A 14,576-nucleotide genomic window follows, 5' to 3' on the forward strand; every position below is an offset into this window, starting at 1 on the left:
TGGATCAGACACAGCAGTGCTGCTGTAGTTTTTGAACACTGTGTCCACTCACTGTCCACTCTATTAGACACTCCTACCTTGTCAGTCCACCTTGTAGATGTAAAGTCAGAGACGATAGCTCATCTGCTGCTGCACAGTTTGTGTTGGTCATTCTCAAGTCCTTCATCAGTGGTCACAGGATGCTGTTGGCTGGATATCAGTCCAGGAGTGACACTGAGTTGTTTAAAAACTCCAGCAGCACTGCTGTGTCTGATCCACTCGTACCAGCACAACACACACTAACACACCACCACCACGCGTCAGTGTAACTGCAGTGCTGAGAATGATCCACCACCCAAATAGTACCTGCTCTGTGAGGGTCCATGGGGGTCCTGACCACTGAAGAACAGGGTAAAAGTGAGCTAACAAAGTATGCAGAGAAACAGATGGACTACAGTCTGTAACTGTAGAACTACAAAGTGCTCCTATATAGTAAGTGGAGCTGATAAAACGGACAATGAGCATATAAATAAGGAGGTGGTCATAATGTTATGCCTGATCAGTGTATATGCACATATTGTTTTTCATCATGAGGGCTTTTAGTACAAGGACTACATGTATTGGCATACATTGTGGAAGGACATATTAAGATATAATACATTATAATACACCAGGAAATATTTTGTCTTTTTCTTGGTGCCAATGTCTTTGGTACCAAGACATTACATATATTGAGATGTATTTCGGGTATGAGGAAATGTATGTACATATCTTAATCATTGTTCAGAATTTCAGTACCAAGACATCACCTTTATTGACATATACTTTGTATATAAGGAAATATACATATATTTTCTTCATCTGGAATTTCATTGCAAACGCATACACATTTTGTACGTATCTATTGGATATAAGGAAATATGTGCATATTCTAGACTGACTTGTAGTGACTCCTGACCTTTGTCTTCAGTTTACTGCAGTCAAAAAAGTTTCCATTCTGTTTAAAAGGAAAACTGCACTGGACCTAGATGTCATTACATAACGCTGCAGTTGATGCAAAAAGAAACTCTCCAAACACAAGACGCTTAATGGCCGAGAATCTGAACGGAAGGAAGTGACACATATTTTCCACAAAGTTCCAAAACGCACTCCGGCTGCGTCATGGGGCGTTCCATCAGCCTGAAGAATGTTTACAGGCTGAAGAAGTGTCCACAGCTGCTCTCCTCTTCGCCCGGAATAGCAGTGGCACATCCAGCTGAGGGAAACCTTCCAAAATCACAGCAGCTCAGAGACAGCCGAGTTAACATTGTCCATAACTGTGTCCCCTGGGACATAGAAACAATCTGCTAAGATACACACTACCATCCCAAAGCTTGGAATCACTTATGATATTAAGATTTGTATTATTATTTATACAACAATAACTTAATGCTTACGTACTGTTCGGGTCACCCTGAAGCACACTGAGTGCTAAAGCATGTAACTGGAAAAATCGCCTGTCCTCTGTTGCATCAGTCACTACAGAGTTCAGATTGCGTAGAGCCTACAGTAAAGTTTGGTGGAGGAGGGATAATGGGCTGTTTTTCAGAGTTTGGGCCCCTTAGCCTACGTTTACACAGCAGGTGACACAGATGTGTTATCTGTATTGCAGTGTGAATGGCAAAAAACACATTGACTCTGACATTTTCAATTCCGATTTGAGACGCTTTCATATGCGGTACTGAAATCTGATACGTATCTGCAATGCAGCAATGCGACTGAATGGCCAGATCGGAATTCATGCGGCTTTTACGTCAATCCAATTTGACATTTGTCATAATTTCGCGCTGCTGAGACTCATACACATATAGGCTGATGTTTCTACACCCAAAAAATAGAAGAGACCAATCCAAAACATCTCCATGTTCGAAGAGATTTAGAAAGAAATGGCCGAACGCGGCCGTAGGAGATCGAGGCTGCAGCGTGAAAGAACAGTTAAAGTCTGAAAGCAAAGTTTAAAGAATTTGAAGATGTTAACCAAAGAAGTGACCGTGTCCGAATAACGTGCACTTTTAACAGCGAGCTCGAACACATTCTGGGTGATGAGCCCAGCTGTCAGTCAGTGAAGCTTCATGATGGCTCCTCTGATGCTGGCAAAGGTAAAACTGACCCCTCTGGGAGCGACTGGCGTTCGTTGGAAGTCATGATTGTTTACCTCTGGATGAGCCACGTGAAGCCATGTGAAGCACTGTTCTTTTGCGCATGCGGGTCAGTTTAGGAGCTGATCTGTTCAGACTAATGTTGCATACAGATCACATTTAAAGGATAATATGAACAGCCAAACAAAAAAAATCAGATTTGGTGAGAAAATCAAATTTGGGCCACTTTTACCTGCTGTGAATGTAGCCTTAGTTCCAGTGAAGGGTGATGCTAATGCTACAGCACACAAAGACATTTTAGACAATTATATGCCTCCAACTTCTGGCAGCAGTTTGGGACAGACCCTTACTGTTCCAGCATGACTGAGCCCCTGTGTGCAAAGTGACCTCTATAAAGACATGGTTTGATGAGCCTGGTAAGGAGGAACTCCAGTGGCCTGCACAGAGCCCTGACCTCAACCCCACTGAACACCCTTGGAAAGAACTGTAACGATGAAGCCTTCTCCTCTAACATCAGTACCTGACTTCACAAATGCTCTTTTGACTAAATGGCCACAAATTGCCCCAGACACTCTCCAAAGTCTTTGCAGTTCTAGCCGCAAAGGAGAGGCAAACTTTATATTAATGCCTATAGTCTTGGAATAGTGTGTCCAAGTTCATATAGGTATGATGGTCAGGTGTCTGAATACTTTTGGCCACAAAGCGTGTATGAATTTACACATTTCATTAACATTCTTAAACATAGGCCAGAACTTTTGCATTTGACTGTACAATTTATCAGCCACCCTTTACCCCATTCATTAAAGGAAGGGCCCCCTAAAGGACCACCGCTAACCAGATATCATTTGGGTGGTGGACCATTTTCAGCACAGCAGTGACACTGACATGGTAGTGGGTGTTGCGCTGTTACAAATGTATCAGGCACAGCAGTGTTGATGGAGTGTTAACACTGCATACAACTACTGTACTTTACATTTTCAGGTTTAATGATATTTATGAAATATGTAAATCCATCGAAATGATGTAGACGTCACATTTTGAGGAAAAAAGAAAATAAAGACAAATAAGTGATGTAAAACAGAGTTTCTGACCTCTAAAATGTCTTTAAGTCTAAGTCTTTAGTTCAAGTGTTCCTGAAAAAAATGACATTTAAATTTTGACTAAAACAACTAATTTGCATGTGGAGCTGGTCAGAAATGTCCCTGTCCTCACTGTAAACAGCTAGACCATGAAAAGTATGTAAGGGTTCAACAAAGTAGGTTTTCATTATATTAACTACAGACTTAAAGGTACTTTTAGATGTTTCTATTTAATATTTAAAGTGTTATTAATGATGCATAATATATTATAATCATCAGTATCAAAAATATGGTCATGTTATTAGGATATTAATTTTATTATATTTTAGAAGCATCCACAGCCCTGGACACACCTCTTTATTATTCTGGACACACCTAAAATGTCTTAATTATACTTCTTCTTGTTATGCTTATTATTATTCCAGCTTACTTCCAATTATGATCCTACACAGTTGCACACAAGTAGCATATTAGATGCATTTTGTACAGCCAGACTGGATTTATATTACTGAAAACATTGAAATGGTATTGTAAGTCACACACAGCTTACTTACTGCTGTTTACTAAAAGGAAAACCACTCAAATATGCTAAACTTAATAATAATGAAAATGAGATTGCAAATTTAGACAATAACGTAAATAAAGCATGTTTAAGTGACATTTATTGTGGTTAAAATAAGGCAAAACTGATTTTGAACTCATCAGATGGCAAGTCAGATGGCCTGTCCACTGACACTAAGTGTCCGTGTGCCGTAAATCGCCTCCCCGCCCCTGGTGACCAAAGGTTCGGTCAAAAACCTTAGCCTTGTTCATAGCTGGCCCGCTAGCCAGCTGAACCATTTTGATCCTAAGAGAAACAAAACAAGGCCAGGGAGGCTAAATATAGCGTCTGCCTCCGTCTCAGTGGCACTAAGGCTTGACCCCGGGGTGACTGGGGCCGTTTTGGAATATTCTAATGGGCTTTTTGCCTTTTAGAAGTTGCACGTACACATCCAACCTTTCACAGCCCTCTGTGGTGCGGCCTTAGGCTGAGTCATGTTGACAGTGCCAGAAGCGATATGCATAAATGTGTATTTCGAGATCATATTAGTGAGATATTTGAGCAGTTCTATATTGGGAAGTGCGCATGAACGTAAATAATCAGCGTGTTATTTTTGGACGCCGCACTCCTGTTTTTCCGTTATGCGCCAATGGAACATTTGAACGGCTGGGTGAGCTTGGACGGCCGATTCTTTTCTGCTTTGACAGCCCAGTGCTCGTGAATTAGATCCTCCGAGATTATAGGGCCGACCTACTAACTGGCACATGAATGCTACAAGGGAAACGGCCTTTTCAAACTACTGTCAAGCAGTGCTGATAAAGCCTAAGCATGACATGTGAGTGAAAGAGGGGCTGCCAAAGCTACCAAAAGCCCTTGAGGGGAACTGGATATGATAATACAAACCGTATACGTGGAACCGGCTTTATTTGAAATTAAAAGCCACTATCCAGCCGACCCTTTAGCGGCAGGGCTATTTATAGCATGGGTCTATATATAGTCTGCTTGTAAGGTCATCTAGGTCACGGTCTGCTTTCATCCCACCAAAACTGGGGAATGCGTGGCTAAAAGGAATTGTGGGTAATCCCCCCAGCCTCCTTCATTGTGGAACTATTTCAGAACTATTTCATTTTAGCCGGGTTTTTGTCCTCCAGAAAGGGATGATTAATCTCTTTATTCGGGTTTTAAAACAGGAACACGAATGGCTTAAAAACATGAACCTGAATGAGGTTAATCTCTCTCTCTCTCTCTCTCTCTCTCCGTCTTGCTCTGTGGCTCTCCAAACCGTCCCCAAATGAACAATAAAACAGCCCATATCTCTTTTTCTCATTGATTTTATTTCAGTCACTAAAAGGCAGACAGTGCAAAGAGGGGTGAAACTAACAAAATATAATTATCCATTCAAATACAGCATTTACAGCTACATAAAACACATTAAAGACAAAAGCAACAAGGAAAGATGATGTAATCATGCAGATTGAGTGGAATAAACAACAGACCCCCTGCTAATCCCGAATGCAGTAACACTACATTAACACCCACTGCTCTACACACCGTGATCAGGTAAATAGGTTAGATGTTACTGGCTCACTAAACACTGAAATTTCTATATACATGATTTCTCTAAGTACCTGCGTAGCTTAAACTACAAAAAATCATAAAACTGTGTCAGAAACTTGTCCTAGAGTCTATTGCAGTCTTTCCTAATCCCATCCCCAGTGTTAAATAAAGAAAAACTGTGGAGTTAAAGTCAACATGAATGTGAAGTCTTCTTTTTCTTCCATACTGTGACATATTTCAGAACAAAATCTGGAATCAAGGAGGGTCTCTGAGCTAGCTGAGCACTTCCTCTCGATGATAGGTGGGATGTTGGGTGGGAGAGATGAAACATCTTATGGATGACAGGCAAAAGGTAGTGTGATGCATATCCCTTTTCTGAACAACACATCTGTAGTTATCTCCTCACCAAGTTCCACCGTTTCTTGGTAATGTTTAAATCCATTTTGTACCTATTTCTCTTTATTTTCAGGGTTTTTTTGTATGAATTGTGTAAATAGTATTTAGTCATTTTGACAGCCTTTTCGCTGTTGTAGCACGAACGTTAGCTTCCCTGCATACTTGTTTCTCTGCAAAAACGCAAACTGATAAAACAGAAAATATGTACAAAATTAATTAGAACATAAACCAGGAAAAAAAGATGAAAAAGATGAGACGACTACAGATGCAAAGAAGGCAGTTGGCAAACGCTAACCAGAATAGAAATCATTCCATTTTAAAGAAAGACTGCAAATTTTGTCTTCTAAATGATATGATATGATGAATCATGCTTAATATGAACAGGAACAAGAACTAGCACGGTAAAAAAAGAGGTTAATTAGGATTCAGGTTCATTTTTCTGTGTGATTTGTGCACAATGAATGAGAAAAAGGCGCTAAATGACTCTATAATTTACAGTGACATTTTGAGAGGCACTCTCTCCTGGTTGGCTTTTCCAGACGGTGGAGGGTTCTGATAGGACAGTCTCACAAAGACGACTATCAGTATGATCCCTGTGAAGGAAGATACAAAGAAAGTTACCTCCAAAACAGTTTGACAAGTCAGAATCCAAACCAGCTCTCTATTTATTATACAACAGATTGTAAAAGCCTGTAAATACTAAAGGGTGGTGGTTTGAACTGTTTATACACATTGACATCCTTGGCAAATACCAAATGTTTTAGTTAGACTAATAGAATGTTGGAAGATTAACAGGTAGGTAGGGTCAGTTAAGCTTTGCCCCCTCTAGTCTCCCCATATGGATGAAAAATATTTGTACACATACGCTGACCATGTATATGTTCAAATGTGTAATATATTTATATAATGTATAATATACACTTCGTTTGAAGATGCTAAATTGGAGTTTATTAGAGGAGCTTTTCAGCCATGCTAACTTATGTTACATCCACGTGCTAACTGACAGGCTTGTCCATCAGATATTTGACACGCACCTAACTTTCAGCTTCACCTTCATGAGTTGTTGGATTGGTTTGGAAATTTCATACTCTGTTTGTTCCCACTTTAGTAGGCATATGTTCCTTTCCACATTTAGCCCAAACTTTCTCATGGTTGTCCTAAGATGTTTGGAATGAGATCATGTCTGACCCCACAAGACTAGCCCCCCGAAGTTTCTCTGAAAAAATGAATGCCTTGGGTTTATTTGATTGACATGGATGCATCATTCCATGTGAATTAAATATACTGCATCAACCCAACTATTGTCTATAGCATGTCAAATGAAAGGTAAAACTGTGTTGTCATGTATTGTAATCACTACATACACATTTAAATCCAGTAAATTCAATCCATTCATTTATTTCAGTGTAGTAACAGCACTGTCTGGGACAACACTGAGCTATTTCACACTCAGCATTGTGCTCACCTATAACTCCCAGAGTTCCCAGCAGGATACCCAGAGTGGACTGGATTGTGGGCATCCCTGCGAGCTGCTTGGCTGCAGTCCGGCAGTTCCCCCTCACGTTACATGTGCACACAGTCACTGTGAGGAGAGAGACAGAGTGAGTATTGAGCCATGCTTACACAGAGAACAGCAGCAGTGAGGTGTAAATGGAGGAGTAAACAGGGACAGGCCGTTCTCAGCACGCTTCCACGGCTTCAGGCTGGGAGAGAGCCACAGGGAAAACAATGGTCAGACTCAGACTGACGCACCTGTGGTTGCGAGAACAGAATTCTCAGCACTGCAAGTATGTACTGCACACGCACATACACAAACACACTGACACAGACTCAGGCTTGTTTGCATACCAGAGTATCAGAATGTGGGGTCATACGAATGTGTCAAATGTATTACATACTGTGTAATACATGAAGGCTTTAGTTCAAAAATGTGTTATAGGCACTTTTTAAAATGTTTTTGGAGTGAAATATCAGTGCTACATTATGGTTAATACCCCCTTTATTAGAGAAATAAAAAAGTGTTTTCCATTATGTCAGCTGTTGAAAAACTTAAAAGTATTACAATTGGATATACAGCATTTTGAAATTAAAGGTTCAATATATGTATATACAAACACTGACCCAGACTCAGGCTTGTTTTCATTCCAGCATATCAGAATGTGGAGTCATACATATGTGTCAAATGTATTATATACTGTATTATATATATATATATATATATATATATATATATATATATATATATATATTATTATATATATATACACCGATCAGTCATAACATTATGACCACCTCTTTGTTTCTACACTCATTGTCCATTTTATCAGCTCCACTTACTATATAGGTGCACTTTGTAGTTCTACAGTTACAGACTGTAGTCCATCTGTTTCTCTGCATACTTTGTTAGCCCCCTTTTACCCTGTTCTTCAGTGGTCAGGACCTCCATGGACCCTCACAGAGCAGGTACTATTCGGGTGGTGGATCTCAGCACTGCAGTAACACTGACGTGGTGGTGGTGTGTTAGTGTGTGTTGCGCTGGTACGAGTGGATCAGACACAGCAGTGCTGCTGGAGTTTTTAAACACCTAAGTGTCAACAACGTCCTGTGGGCAGCGTCCTGTGACCACTGATGAAGGACTAGAGGATGACCAACACAAACTGTGCAGCAGCAGATGAGCTATCGTCTCTGACTTTACATCTACAAGGTGGACTGACAAGGTAGGAGTGTCTAATAGAGTGGACAGTGAGTGGACACACAAAACACCCAAAAAAACATCCAAATAGTACCTGCTCTGTGAGGATCCATGGGGGTCCTGACCACTGAAGAACAGGGTAAAAGGGGGCTAACAAAGTATGCAGAGAAACAGATGGACTACAGTAGTGCACCTATATAGTAAGTGGAGCTGATAAAATGGACAATGAGCATAGAAACAAGGAGGTGGGCTTAATGTTATGCCTGATATATATATATATATATATATATATATATATATACTTCATTTTGCCTCTTGTTTTATTCCCACTTATTTTCCTTCAACTTTCCTCTTCCTTATGCAAACGGATTATCTTATATCTAATCTCATCTGAAAAATCTCCTGAGAAATAAATAGCTTGACTTTATGGCCATTTTGACTGGAAATGAAATATATTAAGGATCTCTGACTTTTTTGTATGCAAAAATAATGCATCATATATATACATAAACCATATAAACATACCTTAACCTCAGGTACCAAAAAGAAAGAAACACACAGTCAAACACATACTTGTATGCATAGACACACACGCACACACTTGCACCATCTCTAACTAATTGAGCAAGCAATTGCATGCATTATGATTAAGCAATGGGATTATCATCAATTATTTCTGCTAATGTCTTTGTCCCCAGTGGCCCCGAGGACTGGGTACTGAACCAGTAAATATTAGCATTGCATGAATTTTAACATGCAGGATGGCACAAACACAGAGCTGGCAGTGCTCTGACCAAGCACAGCCAGCTCTGGGCCTAATGTGGGCTACATGAATGAGAATGAGGTGAGAAGAAAACACCTGGTGCACTGATCCAGACAAGATGTGCTCATTTTTGTTGATGTACTACACATGTACTTCGCAGTCCTCATGTCAAAGGAGTAATTAAGTTAAAAATGCTAACACTGCTAACAATAAGGCAAATAGCCACCAATTAGCATAGTGGAAATGGTCATTGTCACCATGATGGCTGTTAGCTTGTATTCATTAAGATGTTTGAAAAAGCTATTACTCTAAATTTCCTTTCCATGTAACGGAAAAAATATCCTTGCTAATCCTTGCCAATGGGAACGGAGCTCATGTACATGTATCAGTCTAAAAGGCAAAGTAACAAGATTTATTATAATTATTAGGTGCCTTTAAATCGATTTTCAGTCCAACTTCTGGTGATCATGTGGATAGTGTTTCTGCAGAATATCCTATCTTCTGTTTGGGTCTTCAGGCTTCCTAATCACTTGTTTATGATGTCTCTGATCGTCTTCCCTCTTTTTGCTGGTCGTCCTCTTCCTCTTTTATCCTCAAATGTTCTAAGCGTTATTGTTTTTTTTTACCATTAATTAATTCAAAATCAAGATTCAGTTTGGTTATCTGGGCTTTATGTGATTGGTGAGGCTCGATATGGTCAAGGAGCTATTTGCTTGTTTTCTTGCCATCCAAGGTACTCTCAAAAGTCTTGACCAACACCAAAACGCTAAAACTGGTCCAGCTCTTTTATTGTCCAGTTCTCATACCCAAAATGAACCACAGCAAAGATGAAAGCCTGAGCAAATCTTTGTTTGTAGAGACAAATCATTACATTTAAAGAGCTTTTTAAGCTCCTTCATCCTTGTTCTGTAGAGTGTCAAACTGTGCTGTGCTTCTTAACTGCTGGATCCTCTGTTGTTAATAGTTAATCCCTGTAGCTAAAAGCTGTCCACCATGTCCATATCTTCACCATCAGTATGTAAAGTTAGCATTTTTCCTGTGTTCCCATTTTTCCCATGTTGTTGTCATAACATTGTTGTCGTCATATTGAGCTGAAGTCCCATGCTTTCACTAATATGGCCTAATAATGGCGTCTTCCTAATTATCCCCTGTGAGTGTCAGGAAATCCTCATATTGAAGGTTATAATGTTCAGCATGTAACAGATTCAATGAGTTAGGTGATAGTGGGCAGCCTGATATCTGTCTGTTTGTCCATTTTCTGTCATGGCTGTGGCTTGTTGGTCTACGTAGAGGTCGAGATGCTCTGGTATACCCATTTTCCTGAGGACATTCCATAATTTTACAGTCGAGTGCTTTGCTGTCGTCAGTGAACTGCAGCAAGAGCAGCCTGTTTAAAACTAAGCGTTAAACACAGGTTGGGAGCTTGTCTTATTAAAAGCAATTGTGACCTTTTTTGGACACAGATGTCAGAAATGGACCCCAGGGGAAAAGTGCAATATGAATTCTTTAAGAGAGCAGTTCTCAAAACCAGCCCTCATGCACTTTTTTGTTTTTTCCTGTTCTAACAACTCACTCAGCTCATGACTGGGCTTTACTGATTAGTTGTAATTGAAAAAAAAAGCAGTAAAGTTTCAAGTAAATCTTCAGGAACTGAACATCTGTTTTGAGAAATGAGAACATACTATAACTGTAAATGATCAGGTGATTCATGGTGGATTGTTGCTACGTTTAATATTCATTCGATGTTCAACTCTTGTTCATTTTTGATAATTAACAGCACATCTGTCATTAAACAGAATATCATTTTATTGATGGGAAGGAGGCCAGTTTAGCAACAGGTGCATTGCATGTATAATAAACCCAAAGGATGTTTAAAAGCAGAATGCTTAAAATAGCATCACATATATTAAATAGGTGTGATTCATCCTGTGCAGTGAATGTCACAGCCTCCAATTAAACTGCTACAGTTACGTCACCCATGATGAGCAAGCCTGCACAAACAGGTTACATCAAGTTAACCCTTTTATTTTCCTCCCACCAAACCATTCCTTACACTGTGGAGTGTACTGAAAGCTCTGTTACCTGGCAGGTTGATGAAGGTGCTTCTGGGAGGAGAGCTGCTGTCCGAGATGGTGAACGGGACAGTATAAACATCAGGGGACAGATACGCGATGTTCAGAGAGAGGTTGGTATGAGTGTCTGTGGAGAGAAACATCCTTCAGATTCAAAATCAGCAACTGGACTAACCTGCTACAAACCGTTAACCATTAACTTAGACATTAACCACAGTGGCTGACACTAGGGGTCGTAGCCAGTCAAAATACCCCCTGGTATTCCGGGGGTCCCATGTTGGCTGGCTACTCCAGCATTGTTTGGCTGCTAACGCTCACTGTAGCGGCACTGATGCTTGCTTTAATGGCAACAAAATGTTTTGTTCAACAATTTTTCTTCTGGAAATTCTCTTATCTAGTTTAATTGGGCAAGTTTTTATATTTCCGAATATGCTACGGCACATTGTGAGGTTTTTTAGAGTTATCCCGGGCATAGTACAGTTGCTAAGCTATGAAGGACCAACTGGGTGAACCAGTCTGCTACAGCACCACCCTGAGGCAGACCAGTGCTGTATCTCCAGTAAGAATAACAAAGACAGAAGACTCATTGTGATTAAAACAGGCTGTACAATGACCTTTTCCTGAATTTGTATTTGTCTATTTTTACCTAACAGACATCACAATGTCATAATATGTTTATTTTCAGGGACCACCAGGAATTTTGATTTTGAGATATTCAGGGGGTCCAAGAGGTTAATTAAGAGGTCCTGAATCCCCCAGGACCCCCTAGTATTTAGTATCTTGGTCGTAACCTTTCTGTTAAGTGCATAAGTATTTACAGTAACAAGCTTTTGGTCACTGTAGAGCCAAAGTGTGTAATCTGATCCTGGAAAGTCAGAATTAGTGATGTAGTCAAGTCTGATGTAGTACTGTAGGAAAGTCCTTATAGGAAAGTCTGACCACTCAGTGGCAATCTTGGCCACACCCTTATGTGGTTATTTCTAGGCTACCAGGCTATTATCTCTTTGAATGGAGAGATACCTATAAACCTGAAACTGAAAGCCATTCGTTGTAGCATTTGGCTCAAATAACATGCAAAAAATCTTGCGTTTTCAGCTTTTACTGGTTATGCAAATATCTCCACAATGATGGCTTTACCAACAAGCCAATTTGATTTTTTGATTGAAGGGTGGGAGGCACCATGTTGAGCATTATAAGCTTTTACAGTCAGTTACAGCTTTTACAGTTTTGCAACCAGTCTCCTCCACTTTTACTGTAGCATGTAGTATGACTAGCTGACCCCGCACCCCCACACACCATTTGTACACAAATACAGTTGTATGCAAAAGTTTGAATATGGTCAAATGATGTGTTTTATTGCTTTTTTTCTGAGTGAAAAAAAGTTAATACATCCTCTGCAGAGAACACACTTAAATATCCCATTTTCCTGCTAATTTTAGTGCATAATTTAAATGTATTTGCTGCGTTTGACATATTGGAAAAAATAAAACATAACATATAAAATGTGCCACAACCTCTGCAGGGGCCACATTTTGTTTAATTTTCCCCCAATATGTTAAAATCAGCAAATATACTGTAATTGTGCATTAAGATGAGCAGCACTGTGTTCTCTGTAGAGGATGTGCTCTCTTTTTTTTTTACTTAGAAAATCAACATCATTTGACCAGGGGTGCCCAAATTTTGCAAACAGCTGAATATGAATAAACTTGTGTTAAACTGTTGCCTGCAGTTAAAAAGAGTAGACTAGCTAGCACTTAGCAAAGTAAATAAAACTACTTGAATACCTACATTCCACTAATTTTACGATCATATCAAAAGTTTCTCTTGTATTTTGAATGTGTTTTCATGTAGCAGTAATGTTAAGCATTAATTATTTTTTCATATAACTACATACTGGATGAATTATGATGATTTATCTTATTAATCATAATTAAAAGAAATATTTAAACAGGGGTTCTTTCAAGAGCATACAAGGAAATAATGCAGTGGACAATGGAACTAAAATCTGCAGTGCACACGATGTGAAAACCAATGCACTGCCTTAGGACTAACAGTGTAAAAACACTGGCCAAAAAAGTTAAGGCTTTACTTAAAACCGTCTGTGAAAATGGAAGTGTCTAATGGCAGTTTATGTACTCCCACTGTACACATTGCAGATTGCAGTTCCATTTGCACACACTGTTGCCATAAGGCAACAATTATGTTTTAGCATTTTATAGAAAACCGATAACATCTAGAACAGTTTCAGAAGAAACTATAACTTCACACAGGTTATGCTTCACTGTTTTTCTTTAAGATGTTGTGTATAAACATTCATAATCAAACTGATCCACAAGCTGGTACACAATACTGATTTATACAAAAGCTTTAGAAACCAGGCCTCTCATTGTGATGTGTGTGTGTGTGTGTGTGTGTGTGTGTGTGTGTATGTGTGAAAGAAAGAGGATTAGGCTGCAATAAGAATTCATCTATAGCATTTTACACAAAAAGCCTCCAGTGCCAAAAAGAAAAATAAAAAAATAACTTTTATACTGTAAACAGTAAAAGTACTTGTTGCCATATGGCAACACCATGCAGTAAAGAATAATATTCATTATGTAATAAATTTAGCTGACCCTAAAAGCCAGTAAAATAGATCTTAGTAGCGAACATTAACATTCCAAGTAGTTAGTTGTTGTAATGCCCATGTGACTCACAGTTGTACAAACTGTTATGCTTTCGTTCTCAATTCCTCAGCATCATGGTGAGGAGTGAGGGAGTTTTAGTTGTATAGCTTGTGGTGGTGCAGCTCAAGGACCAAAATACAGGGACAGATGAACATAACCTGTATCTAATCAGGCCTTAGCTCCATGACGTTGGAGCAGGAGCCCAGTGCAGTAAAGAGGGGCTGTTATCGACCTCAGTTTACTCTTATCACTTCTCCTAAAAGCCCCCTGCCGTCTTTTGACACCAACGGTCTTTAATGTTCCACTGGGTTAGTGGGGGTGAAGAGGCTGTGATGATGCTGGAGTCGTATCTCCTGCATGTATCTCTTCTGTCAGAGGTGAAGAGTATGTTACACATGGGCTTCGCTTCAAAAGGGTGTCCGCAAACTTAAAATAAAGGTGCCAGAAAGGATTCTGTGGAGTTCCATATGCCTTTAGTTCTTTGACAAACCCTGGAATGGATGGTTCTTTAAAGAAGCATGTTTGTAAATGAGTGTGAAGAATCTTTTTAAGGTTCAAAGAACTTCTACATAATGTAAAAATTTAATATCAATTACAGGTTTGTCCTAGAACTGTACATCCATTCAAAGAACCATTAGTTTTACACTGCATTTTGAAGGAAATACATTTGGGTGACAGATTTTCATTATTTGT

The 14,576-nt window shown here is 39.5% G+C and overlaps 1 protein-coding gene across 1 annotated transcript in view; it reads right to left on the minus strand.

The window, feature by feature from the left end:
- Positions 1–5,071: 5,071 nt before the first annotated feature.
- Positions 5,072–14,576, minus strand: part of cdh16 (cadherin 16, KSP-cadherin) — a 74,720-nt gene continuing 65,215 nt past the window's right edge. The window contains exons 15-17 of the mRNA XM_036584019.1: positions 11,228–11,344; positions 7,156–7,272; positions 5,072–6,283 (exon numbers count right to left, since the gene is read on the minus strand). Coding sequence (XP_036439912.1) covers positions 6,183–6,283; positions 7,156–7,272; positions 11,228–11,344 — 335 coding nt within the window. The 3' untranslated portion in view covers positions 5,072–6,182. The remainder of the gene's footprint in view (positions 6,284–7,155; positions 7,273–11,227; positions 11,345–14,576) is intronic.

This window comes from Colossoma macropomum, unplaced genomic scaffold (assembly GCF_904425465.1).
Source record: "Colossoma macropomum unplaced genomic scaffold, Colossoma_macropomum, whole genome shotgun sequence".
Classification (NCBI taxonomy): domain Eukaryota; kingdom Metazoa; phylum Chordata; class Actinopteri; order Characiformes; family Serrasalmidae; genus Colossoma; species Colossoma macropomum.